At 39.3% G+C, this 25,637-nt stretch overlaps 1 protein-coding gene across 1 annotated transcript; it reads right to left on the bottom strand.

Moving 5' to 3' along the window:
• Positions 1 to 1,032: 1,032 nt before the first annotated feature.
• On the bottom strand, positions 1,033 to 1,992 carry LOC120524302 (olfactory receptor 6N1-like). Its single transcript, XM_039746164.1, has one exon. It carries the CDS (start codon positions 1,990 to 1,992, stop codon positions 1,033 to 1,035), a length of 960 nt encoding a protein of 319 aa, XP_039602098.1.
• Positions 1,993 to 25,637: the final 23,645 nt, after the last annotated feature.

Raw genomic sequence — 25,637 nt, 5'->3', positions numbered from 1 at the left:
GTTTTTGTTTTCAGTTCTGTTTACAGCGATCGGTTCATAGCATGCATTGTGGCAATGTTACTTTTCTTGGTGGTTTATTAAATTATGGATTTTTCAAATGTTCATTTTTTCCCTGTGCTTAAAACTCATTAAAAAAAGTGTTTTTAGCGGGTGGTTTCTAGCACTATAGCGCGAACTATTGCAGTGTTAGTTTTCTCTGTTGTTCAAGGTTTTCTCAGTGTTATTCAATGTTTTTACATTTAGATTATCATTACGCTGTGCATTCTATGGTATAATTAACTATATTTGTGCTTAAAAACTAAAAAAATATATATTTACATACAGTTTGTACGGTCTGGAATGGATTAATTGTATTTACGTATAATCCTATGGGGGAAATTGCTTCAGTTCATGACCAAATCAGTTTATAACCAGAGTTTTGGAACGATTTATGGTCGTGAACCGAGGTTCCACTGTAATGGTGCCCCACAAAAAAGTTAGTAAATATAAAGGTAATGGTACTTGCAAAGCGGAATCATAAATTTCCCAATAGTGTGAGAATAAAATCACAAAAGACTTTAGTCTAGCCTTCTAGATGTTTCCTTTCAATATACAGTATGTGACATCTGAGTGAATTTTGAAAAACTTTTTGCTAACAACAACTTATTTGTTCTACGTCATGAAATACCTGACCTAGGTCACTAAATTATAATTAAACAAGAAGATATATTGTTTAAGGTCTTTCTCATTTACCTAGATAGATCACGACATTAATGATTTATTTATCAATGAGAGTAAATAAACACTGTATGACTCTGTAGTTTTGGGAAGCATACCACTTTATTAATATCAGACAATATTCTCTGGATCATTAAAAGAGGAATGTATTAAAAGATTTGAAGTAATTCATGTCGGGGAAGGGTTAACATACACTGCTTGTGTGCTTTGCCTTTTTCTGGTTTTGTTGGTGATAGCAGTGAGCGATGAACTGTCGGAAGGTGCTGTTTACAGTTTTCGTCCACACTAATGGTTGCTCCTTTAGCACATGCTTCATTAACATTGTGCGAGAACTTTGTTCTTCTTAAACATTTTCAAAAGACTCTCTCTGATCTCTTTTGTCCTCAGACAGTAAATCAATGGGTTCATGAGTGCTGGAAACACATTTTGAATTACAGCTCCCATAATTCTCATATCTACTGATGTACCAGGAATTCGATAAGAGATGAAGACTCCCGCAGCGATCAGGAAGAAGACTGCAATGACCAGCATATGTGTGCCACAGGTGTAGAAGGCCTTGAGTCGCCCCTCGGTGCTGGCAATCCTGAGCACTGAAGATATAATTTGTGCATAGGAAAATAAGATAAATGCCAATGGGAAGACTAAAACACTCAAGCCAATGGATAATACCACGTAGCTTGTGACCACAATATCTCCACAGGCTAACAGCAGCACAGAAGAATAATCACAAAAGCACTGAATGACTTTGTTCGGTCCACAGAATGGAAACCTAAGAGCAAGAGCCACACTTGGGGTTGCACAGAGAAACCCAACCGCCCAGCAGCCAGCCATTAGCCTCAAGATGCGACTGTTATTGATTAAATTAGGGTAGTGAAGAGGATAACAGATTGCTGTGTAGCGATCATAAGCCATTAGTGCAAGGAGAAAGGACTCGGTGGAAAACAGGCCCAGAAAAAAATAAGTCTGAGTGAAGCAAGCTGCAAACGGGGCTGTGCGGAATTCTAGTCTGAACAGGACAAGCATGCTGGGTACAGTGTTGGTGGTGATGGCAACATCTAAAACGGCCAGACCACAAACTAATATGTACATAGGGGTGTGTAAATGTCTGTCTGATACAAAGATAACAATCAGGAGAAGGTTTCCAACAAGAATTAAGAGGTAGACTGTTAGGAAAATGGCAAAGAGAGTTTTTCTACTTTCTTGGTCTCTCAGACCTGGAAAACCAACAATGATGAACTCTTGGACCAAACTGCTAGTTTTGTTTAACTCAGACATTGCTGCACAGCCAACAGGCTCTCACCTGAAAAGACAAAATAAACATGGACTTGTGAAAATGGATAGCATTAACATTGAAAAAAAAATTCAAAGCAATCAGAAATCATAGACTTTGCTGGCACAGATAATGAGCAGCACTGCACCCACCGTGAGTTTTACTTGACTCATGTTTTGAACTTGCCTGATGCATACATTTCCATTCTCTGAATCTACAAGTGAACCAGTCCCCAATTAGGTGATTAGCAAAATCACATCTTGCAATCTTGTGTATTTCAGCCACCTGCTGTATCTGTTGTACCAATGAGCCACTTCAGTTGACAAGTTCACCTACCTTGGCAGCACTCTTTCCCAGAATGTGCACGCAAATGACAAAGTCAATGACAGGCTTGCCAAAGCCAGCGCCAGCTTTGGCTGACTTTGTCTTCAGTGTGGGAGCAGCAAGGAATCATGCAGTCAAAATCTATTCTTGCTTTTTACTTTCAATATTATGCTGTCTGTGAGGAAGCTATTTCTTGGGTTCTGCCTGGAGAAACATCACAGAGGGTCTTGTTTCAGAGATTTTATAGCAAAATGGTGAAAACTATCACTCTCTGGCAATTAAGAAACAGAATCTTGCATCACTGGAAACTGGACAAACCTGAACACCACAACCACTGACCTGCTCAACTCAGGGACTTTGGAATTGCAGCCTGCTGAAATAATCCAGCCTCCAAACTGCTGTGCACTCCAACAGTACCTGGGAAAAAGGAGCAGAGCGACCATCCTGAACTGCTGTGCCTGAACCCATTCTGATGAATTTCAATGGGTTTTTCTGGCCAGGCCTTATGTGGATTTCACACTAAAGGATTATGTATTACAAGTTAAGTCTAACATTATTATTTGTGTCACTCTTTGTTTTTATTGTTCTTTTGGTTATTGTGCCACCATTGTGGCTTTGAGGTGGTACTGCAAGCAGAAAGACTTTTCCACGTTGCACTTCCCAACACTGAATGTCAGCTACTGGTGGAGCTAATCGCACCCTATTGGACACAAGGAGCCATCTGAACAGAGCCAAAGAACCCATGACACCATCCACCATGTTTAGTTTAGGTATAGGTTCTTTTCACTTTGATGTTCATGCAGCTGTTCCTGCTTCTTTAGCAATGAATGCAGGTTGCCATCAGCGATTGCAAACAGTAAAATTAGCTTGCAGTTTTCAGTGTGTGATGGGGCATATCGAAATTTTGTTTACTTCAGTTTATCGTCTCACTTTAATTCTGACAAACAGGGATGCAGTTCTTAAGTATTTTAAAACAAAACCATTCGATTGTAAATTATTATTGTAACCGCAACTTTGGATTATGTTAAAGTATACCTTAAGGCCATCTCACATTAGGCGACTTTTTCAGTGATTTTTATTCATAGCCTTCATAAAATAAAATTAAATAAATAAATAAATATGCAAATAAACAATTGTACTGTAAAATGTGACAATAAACATATAATAAAAAATGAAATGTGAACCTATGTAATTAAATTTGTCACAAAATATATTATTGTTGTCACACACATGCGCCTTGGGAACAAATTAAAGGCTCTGGTGGTGGTAATTCAACGCAGATCCACAAGAGGGCACTGTTTACTAATCATTCTTCTCTTCCTCCATCCATAGGCAGGATGATTGACAGCTTTACCACTTCTGACATCACTTCCAGTGTCTGTCATTTGAACCCGCCTCTTCCTACCTGTCCTATACTTAACCAGAAGTGTCACCATCTTGGAGCAGTCAGACAGTTTAACTTTGTCTTTAGTTGTAGGGGTGGTCTGTGTGTGCATGGGGGCTGGCAACCAATTCATTTCTTTTGGAAGTACAATGCACAGAATGCAGCTGTCAGTGTTTTTGGCCTCACAGACAGAAGAGAAGCTCATCTGTCTGATCTCTTGTGTTTTATGTACTACAACAGAATGGAAAAAAGAAAACAAAGGTGTCGGGGTCAATGTTGGGGTGGCATATCCATCACAAAACATTCCACATGACCGCCGAGTAGTTTGTAACCAAGATGGGCACAACAGCCAGTGAGAGACTGGCTGCACAGGTCAAAGTGCACCATATAAATGTATCTAATCAAAGGCAACATACTAAAATGCAGTGCAGGAAATAAGTTATTAAAAAGTCCATAGAAGACAGTGCAACTGTTGAGGCAAAAACAATCAATAAATACTTTAAAATCCCTTTTGGAATGCTTCAAGGCATCAGGTTAGTCCTTCTGCAAGATAGAGTCTCTGTCTCTTCAGCTCTTTCCAGTGGATTTTCTCACCTGGAGGTGATGCTAACAGCTGCTGTCATCATTGACCAACTCTTTGGCCGAGACACACCTAGCTAGCTCTCCATCATGATGATTCAGATTCAGATCATCTGAATCTCAGGATTTCCATCCAAGTCCCTGCTCTTAAACTAAAGCCCAGTAAGGACCCCCCTCAGAATGGCATTGCCTTTGCTCTCTTGTAGAGGCTCAACCTCCCTTCCTCCTCTTCTTGCCCACAATTGCTTAAACCACCAATCTTATCTTAAAGCTCTCTATCACCTTATTCTCAAACCTCTTCTTTTTTCCTACTGCACGGCTGCTGTTTTTAAATATTGGTAGGCATTGGTTATTAATTAAGCACTACAGAGTGCCAACAAGGCAATCGGCCATGACAAAAGTGTCAATATTACAGCTGAACTCAACATACCTTTGTACAGCAGTTCGTCTGTCAGGCTGTCCTAAAAAGGGAGCAGGCACAACTGTGCTGGAAGGTCATCACGCAGTCACATAATTTCACATGTCCAGCAATTTACAGTCATTTAAATTAATATGGTCCTGAGACTGGACCAACAACAGCATACCCTATGACTAGAAATTGCATAATGTGACTTCAGTTTTAGTCAAAAGGCATTTCAGTGACCCTGTAGTTAAAAATCAATGGTAAAGAGAATATGACCTTCTTGAAAAACTCCAGAATTTGCAGTCAATATAAAATGTTTTGGTATGTTGGTTTGTATGCGTGTCCTACACTGGACTGCTGACTCCTTTCCACAGCTGGTTTCTGTTGTGTTCTTACTGTTGATAGGATTTTCTGTAGAGAAACTAAATACCTGGTTGAAAAGTGATTTTATGACATTTGAAGTACTGATGCTTCAAATAAAAATGTCCAAATTGGTAACACATATTGAAAAATGTATGTGGTGAAAAATGACCTTACGACTAGGTCTCCAGAAATAGTTCACGAATGGAATACAACCATGTAATAAAACGTATAAAAACACCTTTCTGAGCTTTTCCCAAGCCACTTTTAATTCTCTAATGTGCAGTAAAGTTTATAGAACAGAAAAACAAGGTGCAGTTTAGTGGCCTCTTAAAGAAAGTAAAGGATTTTCAAGAGTGTTGACAATTACACACCCTCTGCTCGCCCTGTAGGCATTACATTTTCTGGTAACACCTTACGCCCCCGTTACATTTTCTGGTAACCCCCCTACACCCTCAGTCACTTTGTCTGGACTAATCTCATAGTCACAGGGAGGAATTAGACAGCCTCAGTGCCTGTTCAGTTTATCCATGGCTGGTCTTGAGGAAGGCCGATCAGGTTCCCCTTAAAAGTTTATGGAATCTCGACTCTAGAGGAGCGGGGACTGGGGTTTGCCGATTTTACAACGCTGTATACAATCTCATTTACACCGCTCATACACAAGACAACTCTAAAGAATAAAACCTAACAAACTCAGCTTTTAAAACCACTCATAAAATAATTAACTTTTTTAGTTTAAACGATATTGTATGCATTTGTTGGGGGCATATTGCTAAGATGTACAACCAATTTGATACGATAGAGAGGTTGTGAGCACCACACAATGAACCACCCAGCTTGACGAAATTAGAAAGCCCTACATAGCCACTCTGGTTGTATTTTATTTTTGCTGCTCAATGTTAGGCGAACAGTTCTACGCTTGTACAAGTGTCTACTTCAAGTCCTGGCCTACCTGGCACACTCACTCTTTTCAGCGTCTTTATGTTTTCTGGTATCGAGATGCCGAGCAATACCTCTGAAACCACTATGGACAACAGAACATCCACCTCCACATGTTTGGCATATCAGTTTGTTGTTGTCTGAGCCAATTTTTTAAGAAATTTAAATTCTTTTGGAAGTTCATCATTAAACGACCACAAAAGCGTAGCCCTACTGATGGAGCCGTCTCCAAACTAATTGCCTTCATATCGCACTTGTGCCGTTCCCAGGTTGTATGTTTCACCACATAAATGCAGAATTTCTGAATGGTCTGATTTTGCCTGGTTTGAATGGAATTGATCTGATATTGATTGTTGAGGCATTGAAGGATATAGTCTTCAAAACGTTCATTCTACAACGATTTGCGTACTGCGGTGTCAATGAGTCGTGTTTGAAATACGGGACAAACAAGGAACTGTGGTGGGCTGGCACCCTGCCCAGGGTTCTGTTTCCTGCCTTGTGCCCTGGGATTGGCCTCAGCACACCCCCGTGACCCTGTGTTAGGATATAGCAGGTTGGATGATGACTAACTGACTGACTGACAAACAAGGAAGTTTAGAAATGAAATTGGGACACCAATTAGGCAAGAGAAGTCAGGTAATCCTAACCTGAATCTTACCTGAAGAAGGAGCCTGAGTTGTCTCGAAAGCTTGCATATTGTAATCTTTCTAGTTAGCCAATAAAAGGTGTCATTTTGCTTGACTTGTCACTACATCCATAATGACTAACACGGTACAACACCTACAACTGTACCTACATTTGAAGCTTACCTTCAGGTATATGAAATTCTGACAGTTTTTCTCTAATAATAATGAAATAAAAACAATATTTTTCAAGTATATTATTAAACATGTTATTTTTTTTACTTATATACGGTATATATTGTTTTCTAAGCCCACTTATTCCTGAGCAACATCACAGAGTATAGATTTTATCTACTATATAGTAAAACACTAAGGTCTGTGTGTCCAGTTCCTCTGACCAGTCTGATTGGTTAGTTTGGCTTTGGTGACGTGATCAAAAGAGGAAATGCAAGTGTGAAATGCCCGAGAAGTAAAGGCATATTAGGCACGCTGAGAGCATCACCTTCAAAGATGGCAAGCATAATACATGACAAAGTTGAGAAAGGCACCTCAAAAATAATGATAGAGTCAAAGAAGCAGGCTTTACAGGAATGAATTTGAGAGTTGAAGCACCGGTAAAGACACGTTAGTAAACAACAACATTTATTTATATAGTACATTTTCATACAAATTATGTAGCTCAAAGTGCTTTACATGATGAAGCAAGAGAAAAAAAGACAAAATAAATAAGAGAGAATAGAATTAGGGAACACTAATTAATATAGAATAAAAGTAAGGTCCGGATAGGAGGCGAGAAAGGCACCTTAAAAATAATGAGAGTCTGACAAGCAGGCTCTCTGGGAATGCATTTGAGAGAGTGAGTGCTGGCTAAGAGACATTCACACACGTGAATACAGAGGACAGGCTCTGAAGGTACACGTAGAACAACAGATTGCAAATATTTTTTTATATTTTATTACCTGGCTTTAACAGGTACCATGACTAGATACTAATAAAAGTCATAACGACACTGTCACTAAGACCAATCTGCTTTTTCATGCATCACCATCGATAGTATAACAACAATTTAAAATTAAATAGTGTCAATAGTATACTAATTATATTCTCTAGGTAGAAAAAGACGTTTCCTGATCCTTGATCTGAACCCACAGAAGCTGAAATGCTCCACATGCCATTGATTGTTTTGTGAGGTAGTGCAGTTGCATTATTGAAAATGTCTGTGAGGAGGACACTGCAGGCAGTATGACAAAAAATAAGACCAGTATTCAACATTCATCTTAAATGGTTGCATTTCTAATGTGCTGTTCTTTCTGTGCGTTGAGCCACACCTCCTACTTTATATCTACTTTATATCAAGGCGAACATTATCCCAGTGCCTAAGGAGCAGTGCGGAGGTGTGTTTCAGTTTTATCATTTTCCTTGCATTCAAATTTTCAGATTCAATTGCTGAAACGTTTAATTCAATGTAAGACACAATGCTTACCCACCTTTCATGGAAAATGATGATCTGGATGAGACTGATTGTCCGTGTAGAGGAAGCTCTGATATATTCCATCTCCTGTGAGGAGGAGACAGTTACCCTGGGGAAGCAATTATAACCATTTGAAAAATGTCATTAGGGCGGCTCAGAGGAGCTTTAATTATCTTCCCAGCAGAAAATGACAATAATGCATATGTTAATATTAATACATATGTTTATTGAGTTGGGCAGGAAAACATTTCTCTTGTAAAAGTCCATCCATTTTCCATACCCTTTTATGCTAAGTTATGATCCAGTGGATTTTGGTCTTTAAAAGCATTTTGCTTCAAACTTCACTTTTTATTGACTTCCTTGCATATTTTTTGAATGTTTAATATATTTTGTTTACCTTTACTTTGCATTTATACTGGCCTTTTCTTACCCTATTTATTTAAAACTGCTTTACGGATTCAAGAGTATTTATTGTCATTTCATCCATATACAGTAGCACTGCATACAGTGAAACAAAACAACGTTCCTCCAGGACCATGGTGCTACATAGAACACAGAACAATGAAGAACCCACGACACATAACATAAAGACACATAATATATAACAAGGTGCATGTGAGTCCAATGTGCAAACATGTACAACACTGCAGAACAGAACACATATAAACACATATATCAGATATCAGTCCTGTCCATGAGTGTTCAGGAGTCTGACTGCTTGGGGGAAAAAAACGTTACACATTCAGGTGGTGAGGGCCTTTTTCTCAATGGCAGGAGTGTAAACAGTTAATGTGAAGGGTGTGTTGGATCACTCACAATGCTGGTAGCTTCTGGTGTAAATGTCCATGATGGAGGGAAGAGAGACACCAATGATCTTCTCAGCTGTCTTCACTATCTGTTCTAGGGCTTTACGATCCCTGACCATGCAATTTCCAAACCTGACAGTGATGCAGTTGCTCAGGATGCTCTCTATGGTTCCTCTGTAGAATGTTGTTAGAATAGCTGGTGGAGCCGTCAATGTTCAGTGGCAGATGGTCACTCTTAGTCTTCCTAAAGTCTACAATCATCTCCTTTGTTTTGTCTACATCGGGCTTGTCAAACTCAATACCATTGGTGGGCCGCTTCGACTGCCATATGTGCGTCAGCGGGCTGCATTGTAATAAATACCATTATATTATTATGCAAAGTTACTGTAGCTTTCTTTCCAATACTGAAAACTTTAAAAAATGTAACATTTAAAGTTTAAAGAATAGGCAATTTATTTCCATACACTCTCCGTACAACAGCGTACAATTAGAGTCTTAGCCTCTTAGCTAGGTCCTTATATTATTATATTATATCCATTGCTTATATAGGAATCTTACAGTGTGAGATCTATCTCTTTTGTCCCGACACTTGCCATCTCTTGTTAGTAACCAGTTCGTCAACATCAGGCTTGAAATCTTGTCCAGCTGCAACTTTTATGAGGTATGAAAGGTGCTCGACACTAAGTCCTGAGCGATGTGGGATTTTGGTAACAAATCCTCCAAAAATCAAATTTTACTTTAGTAAGTTTACTTCAAAGTTTATATTGTAAAATAAGCCGATATGCAAAAAGCCACCTGACTTACACTAATTTTACAAACTCAGAATCACAAAAATATGTTAACAAACAATTTACCAACTTCTCGCGTCCACTTCAGATCTTCAGCTGTAGGCTGCACTAACTGTTTGTTACAATACTAGCACAAAATTACATAAAACTAGAGCAAAAAAATGTGAAAATATGCGGGCTATTACTACTTGTGATGGTCAGTTCTGCCTAGTGGCCAGTCTCAGCAGCCCAGCCAGTAGTGTAGCCTAGCAGGGGCAACTCTAGGCTCGTGGAGGCCCTGAGCAGAGAAAGAATCGGTGGCCCCTTCGCCCGCCAATGTCAATATGTTTTCTTATACACGGCGGATGGCCACATCCGTTGCGGATACTGCATAGCCGCCTCATGCTCACGACACGCTTTTATATGCACGTGTCCGTAACTTGAAAACCAAGTGGCAGCCCATGATATTCTCATTATAGCAAAACGTTATAATACTACATATTGCTTACTGCTTCAACTCTAGCGACATTAGTAAATACAGCATACTAATTAACAAGAAACACAATGTTTTTCAGCCAAATTGCCGTCAGCTATGTCGTTATTTTCTTTTTCTGTTTTATATTCAATATATATTGGCGTGGCGGCCCTGTGCAGGTGCACAGTTTGCACATGCCTAACGCCAACCCTGCTGCAGCCTAGCAGTTCAGTTGTGACGTTGTGGCTCATTAACTTTGGTCAAGGCTCGTGGCTATACTAGCAGAAGACGTTTCTGGTACCGTAATGCCGTGGGAAAATGCACTTTTGTCAGAAGGCATAAGTAAGAAAAGTCAATAAGTAATGCCGAAGATGCAGAATGATTCAATCACAAACGATAGTAATCATTTTGTACAAGTTCAGTGCTAACTAGGATCTGTCATGCAGGCCACACAGATTTCTGTTGCGGGCCGCGTGTTTGACATGCCTGGTCTACATTCAGAGACAGGTTATTGGTTTTACACCAATCCATTAACCACTGCACCTCCTCTCTGTATGCTGACTCATTGTTGTTGCTGATGAGTCCCACCACAGTCGTGTCATCAGCAAATTTTATGATGTGATTAGAATTGTGTGTTGCTGCACAGTCATGAGTGAGCAATGTGAACAGTAATGGACTGAGTACACAGCCTTGAGGGGCTCCAGTGCTCAGTGCGGTGGTTCTGGAGATGTTGTTTCCAGTCCTAACTGACTGAGGTCCCTCAGTCAGGAAGTCCAGAATCCAGTTACAGAGGTAGGTGTTCAGTCCCAGCAGGCTCAGCTTTTCTGTCCGCTGCTGAGGAATGATGAATGCTGAGCTGAAGCCAATAAACAGCATTCAAATGTATGTGTCTTTATTGTCCAGATGAGCGAGAGCCAGATGTGCATTTCAGATTTCTTGCCACATGTGGTGTGCACAGTGAAGATTAAGAGTGGTGGCTATTGCATCATCTGTTGAATGGTTCCGGTGGTAAGCAAATTGCAGGGGGTCCAGTGAGTGGGGCAGCAGGGTTTTGATGTTCCTCATGACAAGCTTCTCAAAGCAGTTCATAATGATGGGAATTATGTGGTGTGCACAGTGAAATGAAGCACACACTTGAGCAAGTGCATGACTGTGGACAAATGAATGTCACTGCGTAACTGATGTCAAATATATTATAAATTGTGGAAGATGAATGACATTTGTTTGTGTTACAATATGATATTATATATAAGGTGTCACAAGAATAACCAAGAGACATTGGGAAGGTTTGGGGAAGCCACCTGTATAATATTTCCCGGCTGCAATAACTGTCAAAAGACAAAGACATGTTCACACAACTGAGTCCAAAGCAGAGCTGAGTATCATCTTTAAGATGGTGGCTTTTAAACCCTCAGGGTGGATGTTATGTCATCAGGACGAGAACCAGAAGTGACATCATTGACTACCCCAAAACAGGGCGGATTTCCCGAGAATGGTCTGTAAGGAATTGAGGGATATAATTAGCGCACTTCACCACCACGTGGTCCAAAATCGAACTACATTTATTTAGGCCCTTTGGTTGTGCCCTGAACACATGTGTGTGACAAAGGACACAACTCATCTACTAATTATATATCTATGTTTTAACAGATCATATGAATTTATTGATTTTTTATTACTTATTCATTATTATTTTTATCTAATCTTATTTGCTTTACTCATAAAGCACGTTGAGCTACATTCTTTGTGTGAAAATGTGCTAAGAATGCTAATCAAATTTTGCACATTTAGAAAGCAAAGGAGGAGAGATGTCTGTATGTTCAGGCCAATAGAGTGTTTTGTTAAGTGATTCACCCAGAGTGGTAAGTACTGCAACATGAAGTGTGTGAAGTGGCCATCCATAAGTGCCGTTAATCTGGATTCTTCAACTTTCTTGTACCACGATACATAATTTTGAATGCTGTGACACTGAAATATTTGATTGAGGAGCGTAGAGGGTGTGAGGTGAGTTAGTCTTCCATGAGTTTTGTGTGGTAGGAGAGTGCAACAGTAGAATGAGTTCTGAGTTTCCCACATGGAGTGTCATGGCACTTGACACTTTAACATAAGGTCAAAAAGCTGTCCCACTTGGAGGCTCAGTTGTGCTTTGGGGATGAAATGTGTCACCTCTGGAAATTGGATAATGTCTGTCTGTGTTCACAGATTTTCTTTTTCCTCAATATTTCTGATGGTTGTAAAGGCTTGAGTGAAAGGGCTGTTTGCGTTAATGAAATCCTGCGCTTCTATAATGAAATAATGAGAGATGTATTTTCGGACTATGATAATGTTTGCATAAGTGCTTTATCTGAACGGCTATATACATATATAAGATATTGAAGCTGTCACTTACCTGTGTATGGAATTTACATTTTTTTCATCTTCCACTCTGTGACGATGTGGGTTCTGCTCCATGCTTTCATCGCTGTTCAGGAGCCCTTTAACCCAACACCGTCGATAATGTCACCGAGATGAGCTAGACAGTGAGACAACAACAATTGAGCAAGGGGATGATTTAAAAAGTGCAAAAGTGCTTTTATTTAAAATATCAAAACAAAACAAAGTGTTCAATTAAATAGTGCTGTGCAGTTCATTCAAAAGTTCAATAAATAATCCAGTAAAAGAAAATGTGGAGGTTAAAATCAATAAATAGAATAACAATCCTTTAAAACAAGGTTAAAACGTTCATCAGGAAACAGTCTTTAAAATCAATAACAAGCCCAGTGTCTTTCACGCCAGCATCTCACCTGCTTCACCCATCTGAGCCTCGCAACAGGCGCTCTCTCTGCAGCTGACCTTCACAATATCTGCTTCTACTTCTACTGCCAGTCACCTTACCGATCCTTGGCTCCAGTTGGCTCCCCCTGACAGTGACTTGGGAATCCCCTAACAGCCAAGGCTCTCACGTTGGGGACATCACGTCCCAAGTTCCGACTCCCGCTACCTTCCGCGGAGAGTACTGCACCTTCCGGTCACTCCCACCCTCCAAAGCAAACTCTGCGGCCACAAACACTACTTCTCCCAGGTGTTGGCCAAACACCCAGGCTGCCTTGAACTGCCTGCGAGCGCTAGCTCGCCCGCTTCCTGCTGCACCGACTTGCTCTCTCTCCTCACTGCTTCCTGCTGCAACCTCCGTTTCTTTCTCTCTATCTTTCCACTTTGTTTTTTCTCTGATCTCCTTCCTAAACAACTTGCGCTTCTTTATATTGAGAGGGCATAGCAGCTGCAGCACATTAGCCACAGGAACAATCACGGTGCACTAGGTGAGAAACGCCCACACCGCAGATTACCCTGCGACTTGTTACGGCCACCACGCCCCCTCATTAAACTGCCGCGAGCGCGGTGATTATTTTAAAACTGCTGGCCCTTGCTAAGAGGGCTGTGGACCCGCTATACCACACACTCATTTCATAACGTATGCAATGTAAAACATATGGAGCTGTTAATACTGACAATGGGTTGTAAAACACATAAATTACATCACGCCTGTGGTCTCAAGCCCCCCTCCACTTCCTGGAGTTGTGTGTCCTTGCTGATCAAGTGAGGATGAGAAGAGAGCTGGGAAAACTCTGCATAAATAAGGCTTCAGGGCCTGTTGGAATTAGCCCCAAAGTGCTGAAAACATGTGCCAGCCAGCTCTGTAGGGTCTTCCAGCACCTGCTGTCCCTTTCCTTGAATTTGCAGAAGGTTCCCAAGCTATGGAAAACATCATGTGTCATCCCAGTTCCAAAGAGAAGGCATTTTAGTGATCACAAGGACTCCAGATCAGTTGCTCTTACTTCATACTGTACATCATGAAGGCCTTTGAGAGGCTGGTCCTAAAACAGCTACAGGGCCTGGGTTCAGAACATCTTGATCCTCTAAATATACGTGTGAAGGATGCTTTCATCTACATGCTGCACAGAATCTACTTCCACTTGGACAAAGCTGGCACCATAATCAGGATAATGTCTGACTTTTCCAGTGCCTTTAACATCATTCTGTCTCATTGACTTTGGAAAGAGCTCACAATTATGCCTCTTGATGCTCCCACAATCTCCTAGATCAAGCTAGTGTTGGACTACCTGACCAACAGATAGCAATTTGTGAGTCAGAGAGACTGTGTGTCAGAAATTGTGATGTGTAATACTGGAGCACCTCAGGGAACTGTCCTGTCTATTTTCTACACAATGGACTTCCAGCACGATATCAGCACTTGCCACATACAGAAATTCTCGGATGACTCCTCCATCATAGACTGCATTAATAATAGAGATGAGTCAACAGGAAGGTTGTAGAGGACTTTGTCTTGTGGTGCAGGGACAACAACCTGCAACTCAACATCAGCAAGGCTAAACAGCTGGTGGTTGACTTCCAGCGTGCCAACGAATCTCTGAGAACAGTCACCATTCAGGGTGAGAATGTGGAAGTGTTGTGGAGATAGAAGTACCCGGGGATACTGGACTGGTTTGACAAAAAAGTGGTGTAGGGCAAGAAGGGAAAGAGCAGACTGGACTTACTAAGGAGACTCAGGTATGCAGAAAACTGCTGGAAATGTTTTATCAGTCCATAGTAGCCAGTGCGGTGTTCTACACTGCAGTCTCTTGGGGAAGCAACTTGAACTCAAAAGAAGCACAATGCCTGAACAATCTTATCAGGAAAGCCTGCTCGATCACAAGGTGGACCCTGGACACAATGGAAGCTGCTGTGGAACAGAGGATGGTGGTTAGATGCCATCATAAAAATTCTTCTTCCTGCCCTTCAAGGAGGCGATGTGATGGAGCAATTTTAGCCACAGGCTCATTTCACCACAGTGTAGTAAGAAGCATCTCTGTAGGTCTTTTCTGACCACTGCTATCAGACAATTCATTAATTCATCCTGATGTATTCTTTAAGCTCATGTTGAAATATCTGCACAATATTTATCTACTGATTTATCGATTGATTGATTGATTTGTTGTATTATTTACCCTGTGAGTCTGTATCCTTGTTTTTTTATGTTTCGCTGCTGTACACATCTGAATTTCCTCTTGGGAAAAATAAAGTTTATCTAATCCAATCTAATGTCTTCTTGCACTTGCTGTGTACATTTAGGCTGAGATTTCAATTTGATATGTGCAGCAGTGACTCATCATGCCCAACACTGAGCGGATGTCGAGAATTATGTTCTTTTTCCATGGACAAATGTATGCGTGTATAACTTATTTTAGTGAGTGGAGTCAAAGTTTGCACAGGTAGCCGTCAGTGTCTGTCCTGTCTGCATTCTGTATCCTGTAGTCGACACGCATTTCATTGGTGTGTGGAATGTGCTTTATTGTCAGCAGCAGTGTTTTCTCGAAGAAGCTCATGCAATGTGTTTAATGGAGATGTTTGTGTGCAGCGTCCTTGTAATATTTGTGTTGAAAATGTCACACATTTGTCCCTGCACTTCCTGTATTAGGATGCATGCTATCATGACTTCAACAGCCATAAGACAGCCTCAGAGACGAATTTTGGGTCTGTCATAGGCCTAACGTCCAGTTCATGGCTCACGATTTGTGTGTCATACCATAAGCTGATGATTGAGACCAAGATGAACCTTTAAAGGCTGGGGGTGCTCGACTTTTTATGTAATAGTCAGACAACCCTTACCCTTTTATACAGATATAGCGATAAGTTATAAATCTGTCATCTCTCTGCTCTCTAGGCTGTTTTGTCTGCTTAATCACATTTATATTCTAGTCACAGTTTGGCAAGGATATTCAATACAAAAAAAAACACACACATTTTTCAAAAAGCAACATTTTATTATCCATTTTAAAACATTTCAATGCCCACTTACCAGTTTAATCAAACAACAAATAATACAAAAGAGAAAATGATCCTAGCCTGAGAACTTGCACATCTGCCTCTTCCTCTTTTTTACATTACACAAGACTATCAGATAATAATGTTTTGACAATATTATTTAACAAACACAGAAGGTCATTTGTTCAGTTACCCATTTCCTTTATCTTTAGATTAACATTATCTTCAAGGAACATTCATTCCCATCCACAATCACTATGACAAGTTACAGTCATCTAAGCAGCCATAACATGTTTTCAGACTGCAGCCATACTGTAAATTCACACATTCAAACAAACAGCCAATCTTAATGGAGTTTCAAGGTCCTTGTTCACATTTTGAGTTGTTGTTAGTCCACAATCAAAGTGTAGGCCTGTATCCATAGAACTGTAGTATTTAACTGGGATTATGTATTCTAGATGGTGCCTGCTTACTTCACTGTCAGTGTCTAATAAAGTCTTTGGAGTATTTTCAACATTCCATCCCCATCCACTCCACTTTTACTCGTTAATAAGACTCCAATATAAGGTGAACAGCTCAATAGATGTTGAGGATATAAGAAAATAATGAGAGCTGCTCAAGTGAAGAAGAAATACCAAATAGGTTAGTTTGGGCATACTGTTGGTTGAATCACTTGCAAGGTGTTCTGGGTAGAGATTCAGAGGAATACCTTAGATACATTGGAAGGATTCCATTTCTAGTTCTCTGGCAATTCCCCAGGAGAAGAGATGGACTACTGAAGAGAGAAAGGGAAGTTTGGTAAACTTGTTACCACTGTGTCCTTTCGCCAAGACACGTTTTTTAGAAACGGAGATGAAAAAGTAAGATTCATGAGGTCATAGGAATGATCTGTTTGTTTTTAAGGCTTTTCAGAAAGCTGTCTCTGATCTCTTTAGTCCTCAAACAATAAATGATGGGATTCATTAAGGCTGGGAGTACATTCTGAATGACAGCTCCCATGATCCTCATGTCCACAGGTGTGCCATTAATTCTATAGGAGATGAAGACTCCAGCAGCAACTAGAAAGTACACAGAGATCACCAGCATGTGCGTACCACAGGTATAAAAGGCTTTTAAGCGTCCCTCTGAGCTGGTGATCTTAAGAACAGATCTTATTATCCATAGATATGTAAGCAGGATATAAATCAAGGGGACAGAAAGCACTGTCATGCCAATAGCTAAAACTACATAGCTGATGGTCTGATAGTTACCACAGGCTAACATCAGCACTGAAGAATAGTCACAGAAGCACTGAAAAACTAGGTTTGACTTACAGAAGGGGAATTGAAGGGCAAGGCCGACAACAGTCCCTGAGATGAGAAAGCCGCCCACACAGCAGCAGGCTATCATCTTCAGCGCCCGGTTGTTGTCCATTAAAGTGGGGTACAGCAAAGGTTTGCAGATTGCAATGTATCTGTCATAAGCCATTATGCCGAGGAGAAACGACTCAGAAGAGAATAGGCCTAGAAAGAAAAATGTCTGTGTAAAACACGCAGCAAAAGGGGTCAGTTTCGAATCAAAGACAAACACGACCAGCATGCTGGGCACAGTGTTGGTGGTGATGACAATGTCTAACACAGCCAGGCCACAAATTAAGATATACATGGGAATGTGAAGGCTCCTGTCACATATGAATATAGTGATCAAGAGAAAATTTCCCAGAAGAATTAATATATATATGATCAGGAAGACTGCAAAAAGAATCCGGCGACTTTCTTGATCCCTCAGTCCAGGAAAACCCATAATGATGAATTCTTGAACTGTAGAACTGGTCTGGTTCTGTGCAGACATGACCACTCAGAATCTGATTCAAAAGTTATATCCAGTTAACCTTGACCTGGCAACAAAAAATAAATACATTTAAACAGCTGATGTATTTTTTACAATTACTCTTGCTTAGTCACTCAGAATGTATTTAGCAACCAGTTTTTATAAACAGAATACACATTTTCAGAAAGCGGCAATGATTTATAATGTATGAAAATGAGAATAGAATATGGTCAGGTAATAATGAATAATTAATACTGATAATTAAAAAAAGATATGTCATAAATGTTTGTTACGTATGTATTGTATGATTATGTTTAACTGGTAAGAACAAAATTACACTAGTAAAGTAAATTAAAGATTGCATAGCACCTGAAGAAAACCAACATGGAAAAAAATAAAGTGAAGAAAGATGTCTTGTACTGTATTAGAACATTAAAACATTAGAACAATGTAGACAAGAACAGGCCATTCAGCCCAACAAAGCCTACACACAAAAATAATTTCAAAGTCAAGTTCTGAAAGTACTGAAAGTCCTACTGTCTATCACACTACTTGGTCGCTGATTCCAAGTGTCTCTGGTTCTCAGTGTGAAGAAAAACTTCCTAATGTTTGTGTGAAATTTGCCTTTAACACGTTGCCAACTGTGTCCCCGTGTTCATGTTAAACCAGGGGTTCTCAAACTCGGTCCTGGGGACCCACTGTGGCTGCAGGTTTTTGTTCCAACCAGCCTCTGTTTTTAATTGGACTCCTGTGCTAATTAAGTGAACTATTGTTTCCCAGATTCCCTGCTTTGGGAACAATATACAAATTAGAAAACTAAGTTTGTTAAAAAAAAGTATTAAAATGTACTAAGCAGTTATATGTTTTTTTTTCTTTTTAACAGTATTTTCATGTTGATTGTCATTCTACTTTTCTGGGTGTTCTAATTGTTTAATTAATCCGTTATTTACTACTTTGTGGGGCTGACACTAAAGTAGTGGCAGCCTTTCACGATTGACTGCTGTTTGTTTGGGTTTCTGCTCTGCTTGCTTCTAATTGTCATTATTAAGGTTCAATGAAGGGAGCAAACTGCACAGAGAAAGGGCGAAATGTAATAAAAAGAAAGTTAAGCATTTAAATCCATAGCAAAACAGAAATATTTCTAAGTTTCTTATAAATGTAAAAATCATGTTGCTGTGCTTTTCTGAATGTAGAATAAAAGACAAATAATACCAGCTAGTTAAATGAGATCAGAGTTATCAGGTGTTGTCACTGATTAGGAATCTGGTTGGAACAAAAACCTGCAGCCACAGTGGGCCTCCAGGACCAAGTTTGAGAACCTCTGTGTTAAACTCATTTTAACGTCACAGTCTCAATCCCATGGACTAATTCCCTTCATAATTTTAAACACTTCAATTAGGTCTCCTCTTAATCTTCTTTGTTTAAACCAAAAAGGCTCAGCTCTTTACATCTTTCCTCATAACTCATCCCCTGTAGCTCTGGAATTGGCCTAGTATAGCAGCCATTCTACTGAGTAAGCTGAGTTCCTTGTTGATGAACATATTTTAATAGTCTATTTAAATGAAAAATTGCAATAGAAGCATAACAAACCACAGAATTTACAGAATACATAATCATATCTGCCATGAGCGGTCTGAGCTGCAGTTTTGTGGGTGCATGAAGAGTTGGAAGAGAGCAGATGTGGAAAAGAAAGAAAGGAAGAATGAAAGAAAGAAAGAAAGGTGGGGAGGCAAAATGGGGGTTGGGGGAAAAGGGTGGAAAGAAAGAGAACAGGCTATATCTATATCTAATCTATCCTTTTAATCCTTATAATTATACCTACCAATGTAACAATAGGCTACATGGCAATTACTCTAGGGGAAACATGAAACTAAGGTTAAAGCTGTCTCACTTCTAATTAAGACTATAAAATGACATCAAAAATTCAGAATCAATGTCTCCATGATGGGACAGTTAACTTTGTGAGCTGGAATGTTAAAGGACCTAATCACGAATTAAAGAGAAAGAAAGTACTCTCTCACCTAACAGGTTTAAACGCTAAAATAGTATTTTTACAGGAGACCCACTTACTAAGCAAGGATCAGTTCTGGCTGCAAAAGGACTGGACGGGCCAAATGTTCCATTCTAGTTTTACAAAGAAAACTAGAGGTGTGGGAATTCTCATACAAAGAACAGTCTCATTTTTAGCATCAGCTGTAGTATCTGATCCTGAAGGGAGATATGTGATGGTCATGGGCAACTTATTTAACTGTAAAATGATTCTGATAAATGTTTATACACCTAATATCGATGATAAGGAATTCATACAAAATGTATTTGCATCTTTTCCCAATGTGAACACTCATAAAATTATAATGGCTGGGGACTTTAATTGTGTTTTAAAACCACTCTTAGATAGGACTCATGTCACAGGGGGGATGACATCTAACACTGCAAAGACAATTACACAATTTGTAACTAGCCACAACTTATCAGACCCCTGGAGGTTTCTAAACCTAAACTCAAGAACATATTCTTTCTACTCACCAGTACATCATTGCTACTCAAGAATAGATTATTTCTTTATAGATAATAATTTCATGCTTACGATTAAATCTTGCAAGTACGATGCCACTGTTATTTCTGACCATGCACCTCTGATCTTGGAGCTAAAGTCACTATGCCCCACACACTCACCTCACAGATGCCGTCTTAACCCACTCCTATTAGAACACAAGTGTACAGAATTTATTTCCAAACAAATCAGTTTCTTCCTAGAGACAAATACATCCTCAGAGGTTTCTGCAGGAATACTCTGGGAAAATCTAAAGGCCTTCTTAAGAGGACAGATTATTTCATATCTCTCCCACAGGAATAAATTAGAAACCAAGAAAGTATCAGAGTTAAAAAGCGTAATTACTAGAATAGATGTAGAACATGCCTGGCTTCCAAGTGAGGCTCTACATAGGAAAAGACAGACTCTGCATTCAAAGCTCAACCTCTTCATAACTAAAGAAACTGAACAACTAATTTATAAATCCAGACATCATTACTATGAACACGGAGGGAAAGCTAATAAGCATTTAGCTAAACAAATCCACAAGCAATAAGTTTGCAATGCAATCCCAGTAATCACCAACACGAACGGAAACGAAATCATTGACCATAAAAATATAATGCACACATTTAGAGACTACTATAAATCCTTATATTCTACTGAGTTTAAAGAAAACAACACATAATCTAATGTATTTCTGGATACATTACAGATACCACAAATAGATACTTTTAGTACGGAGGAACTGGATAAACCTCTGGCGCTATCGGAATTACTAGATGCTTTAAAGTCACTTCAAGGCAGGAAAGCAGCAGGCCCTGATGGCTACCCTGCAGAATTTTATAAGAAATTCTCCGCTCAGCTAGCTACCCTCCTATTAGCAACATTTACAGAAGCTACAGACAATCAAATTCTTCCTCAAACTTTTCGCCAAGCATTAATCACCGTCTTTCCTAAACAAAATAAGGACTTATTGCAATGTGCATCATACAGACCATTTTCACTTCTGAACAATAATGTTAAGATACTCTCAAAAATCATAGATAGAAGGATGGAAAAAGTGCTGCCTTCAATAATATCACAAGATCAAACTGGATTTATCAATCACACTTATCTTCCAATCTTTGACGCCTGTTTAATGTAATATACTCACCAACAAAGTCAAACACCCCAGAATATTATTATCATTGGATGCAGAAAAAGCATTTGACCTAATTGAATGGAAATACCATTTTACTATATTAGAGAAATTTGGGTTTGGCCCGAACATTTGTGCATGGATCAAACTACTGTATACCAACCCAGAAGCTTCAGTTTGTATTAACAACATTTGTTCAGACTACTTTAAACTAGAATGTGGTACCAGACAAGGATGCCCCTTGTCACCACTGCTATTTGCAATTGCCATTGAACCTCTGGCAGCTCACTGTCGAAATGCTGATCAGATAAATGGGATTATCAGAGAAGGACTGGAACAGAAAATTTCTCTATATGCAGATGATATGGTACTGTATATATCAGACCCACAAAATTCTGTGCCTGCAGTCTTAACAGCACTTACAGAATTTCAAAAGATCTCTGGTCTCAGAATTAATCTGAATTGTATTCTTTCCAGTGAATTTTCAAGCATATCATATTAGATTAAACACCTTTTATCATTGCAGATCAGTTTAAATACCTAGGGATTATCATCACAAGTAAACACAAAGCTCTTTATCAACAAAATTTTCTGTATGGAAAAAATTAAGCAAGACATGCATAGATGGTCAACCCTTCATCTCACTCTAGCTGGAAGAATTAACGTTGTTAAGATGAATATTCTTCCTAAGCTTCGTTTTTATTTCAAAACATTCCAATATACATCAATAAATATTTTCTTAAGCAATTAGATTCAACAATCACCTCAGTTATTTGGAACTCAAAACATCCATGTATCCAAAGAGCGACCCTACAAAGACAAAAGGCAGAAGGTGGCATGGCTCTAGCCAACTTTCTGTTTTATTACTGGGCAGCAAACATACAATCTATAAAAACCTGGGGCCTCATGCATAATGCCGTGTGTAGGATTCACACTATAACACTGCGTAAGCTGAAAAGCCGAAATGTGCTTATGCACAGAAAAATCCAGATGCAGGAATCTGTGTGTACTCCAACTTCCACGTTCTTCCGCTACATAAATCCCGGTCAGTGTGAAAACTAACGCTCGTGCATGCGCCTTATGTCCCGCTCCAACTCCTCCCAGAATTACGCCTCTTTGAATATGCAAAGCCCTTAAGCTCAGCCTTCTGTGAAAAGACAATGGGAAAAGCACGGGGGAAAATATAAGAATTTTAGCGAATACCAAGTGGAGGCAAAGGAAAAACATACTATTTATTTAATTAAACCGTGGTATAATCAACAAAAGGAAGTTGATCGAGTAACATAGCGTGTTGGAGAAACTTGAAAGCTCAGATATCAAAGTCGCTGTGAAAAGGCGAGTCGTAGCCCACCGTCATATGAAAGTTTATTAGGGTACAGACAAAAAAAAAATAGGCACACAGTGGGAAAAAAGCACAAAATGTCAACTTCATCTCGCAATTTCCACTTTAATCATGCAGTTTATTTTGTCATTAAAGTAAAACATCATAAACGTCATGTTAAAATCGTTTAATCAGTTTCTCAAATCACATCGTAATTAAAGTAGCGAGTTAAATGCTTTGTTTTGTATGTGATCTTCTATGTGCTCTATGTGTGTGAATCACTTTTTGCTTCTTAAACCGGCTCTCTTCCTCCAACTGGACACAGAAGCCATTACATTTGTGATATTACAGCTTTCTGAATAACTAAAATACTGAGATGTATACGTGATATCATTTTCATGATGATAGGAGTTAAAGCACGTTATTAAACGTGGGTTTCACAGCACAGTGATAGTGCAACCTTCGATGAAATTATTTATTGCAGCAGTATTCATGGGCGGCTCTAGGCAGAGAAAGAATCGGTGGCCCCTTCGCCCACCAATGTCAATATGGTATCTTATGCCCGGCGGATGGCCATGTCCGTTGCGGACACTGCATAGCCGCCTCATGCTCATGACACAAGCGTTTAACTTTTGTCAAAATTTGCCACTGCGTTTTTAGCTGTGTCGCTATTTTCTCTTTCTGTTTTATATTCAATAGAAATTGCCGTGGCCGCCCCTGCAGTCCTTGCTTTTCTTTCTCCAAGTAACCGCCACACAATCAGCTCTGTAATAGATGTTAAGCCATCTGTAAGCTTAGAGCGCCGATTCTTCAAAACGTTTAAGGAACATTGAAATATCTTCATAGTACATGTTTAATTATTCTATCCTTCACACCAGTCCAAGTGAAGAATATGGATTATTTAAATGAAGTTAAAGTTTTACCTGTACAATGTAATAAACATATTTTTAAACATATATTTTTAAAGATGATCCGCTGTGGCAACTCCTAATGGGAAAGAAGAAGAAGAAGAAGAAGGTGCAGTGAGAGTAACAATGCTAAAGCAGTTATGGTATTTGGAATACTATGGCTATTCCCTGGACCATTATATTGTTATAAGTTAATTACAATCAGATGCATTACACTAATAAACAATATGCGGTTAGTTTCAGTGTATTTATAAAGCCGCGTCAGGAAAATAAGGTGTAACCACACAGGAACAGTAGCACTGCTTTGACGCTGGGTGCCGCCAGTCTGCAAAACCGACCGTGGAAAACTTTTTACGCAACATTTTTGTGCGTACACACCGTTTATACATGAGGGCCCTGGACACAAATAGATTAACATACACAGGCCTGGTCCGCAATAGAAGAAAATCCTGCAGTACTTCTTTATATTCCCTGCTTTGTGCCCCAATAAATGCAAAGCAATATACTAATAACCCAATTGTGCTTCACTCACTCAGAATATGGAACCATTGTAGAAAGCATTTTAAGATGGAGAAGCTTCTATCTGTGGCACCTCTGCAAGAGAACCACCTCTTTCAACCCTTGCAAACATATGCAGTTTTTAATATCTGGAAAAGATTTGGGATTAAATTGCTTAGAGATCTTTATATAGACATCATCTTTGCATCCTATGAACAATTACATTCCAAATTTAACTTTCCAGCTACACACTTTTTTCACTATCTTCAAAATAGGAACTTTGTTAAACAGAACCTGCCCGATTTTCCTCATCTTGCAAAAAATATTGCTCAATTTCAAGGACTTAGACACCATCTCAGCAATATATAAAATTATTTTACAGTCCCTCCCTTTCAGAGATCCAAGAGGAAAATGGGAAAAAAATCTCTCAATTAATATATCAGAAAAGGAGTGGAAAAGAGCAATGTAGAGACTTCTCTTGAGCTCCATATGTGCAAAGCATACAATCATTCAACTCAAAATTATATATCGAGCACATCTGTCTCGCCTAAAACTCTCCAAAACGTTTCCAGGGTGAGATCCAACCTGCGAACGCTGCAATCAAGTCCCAGGCTCACTGGGTCACATGTTTTGGGCCTGCACCAAATTAACATCATTTTGGATCAAATTTTTGAGTGCCTCTCAGACAGCCTTGGTGTCACAATCCCTCCTAACCCATTAACAGCTGTGTTTGGTGTTCTTCCAGATGGGTTTAAAGTGGAGAAGGACAAACAAACTGTGATTGCATTCACTACACTTCTGGCACGTAGACTTATTTTGCTAGACTGGAAGAATCCTAACTCTCCTCTTTTAACTCAGTGGGAAACCAATATTTTATACTATTTGAAATTGGAAAAAATCAAATATTCAGTTAGAGGATCTGTACAGAACTTTTTCAAAACCTGGCAGGATCTCATCAATAATATTTTAGAATAAGCTCTTAAAGCACAGAGGAAGCAGTTATCTACTCATTTCTTTTTCTTCTTCATTCATCTCTATTGGTCTATTAAACTCATCAATTTAGGTATGTTTACAAGCCTTAAGTTTTACCCCGTTGGCCATGCTCTCTCTTTCAGGGGTGGGAGCCGACTTGTTTTTCAATCTCAATCCTATTTTTTGTAAAAATTGATCGATTTGTATGGAAGGATTACAATAAAATTATTAAAAAAAGAAGGAAAGAAAACTGGAAGAGTAGGTGGTAGAAATGGAGTTGTTGTTTGCTTATGTAAATATCAATTTTAGTTCCCTTTCCATTTGTTTACAACATTTGTTTAAAACCTCTGTGACACTGTATTTTATTTTTTTTCAGGGAGCAAAGAATCAAAGACAACCGCAGAACACTTCACATCCCCTGAACATGGCCACACTGATCTCTCTGAGTTCTGTCACAGGGTTTCAAAAACCCTTTTCAAAGAAAAAGTAAAGAAGCTGAACTCAATCTCAGCCTGGGATCACACATTTCTCTCTG

The sequence above is a fragment of the Polypterus senegalus genome, chromosome 2 (assembly GCF_016835505.1).
Source record: "Polypterus senegalus isolate Bchr_013 chromosome 2, ASM1683550v1, whole genome shotgun sequence".
In the NCBI taxonomy this organism is placed as follows: domain Eukaryota; kingdom Metazoa; phylum Chordata; class Cladistia; order Polypteriformes; family Polypteridae; genus Polypterus; species Polypterus senegalus.
Note: the sequence above shows the minus strand (reverse complement) of the source record. Positions and strands in the feature narration are given on the sequence as shown.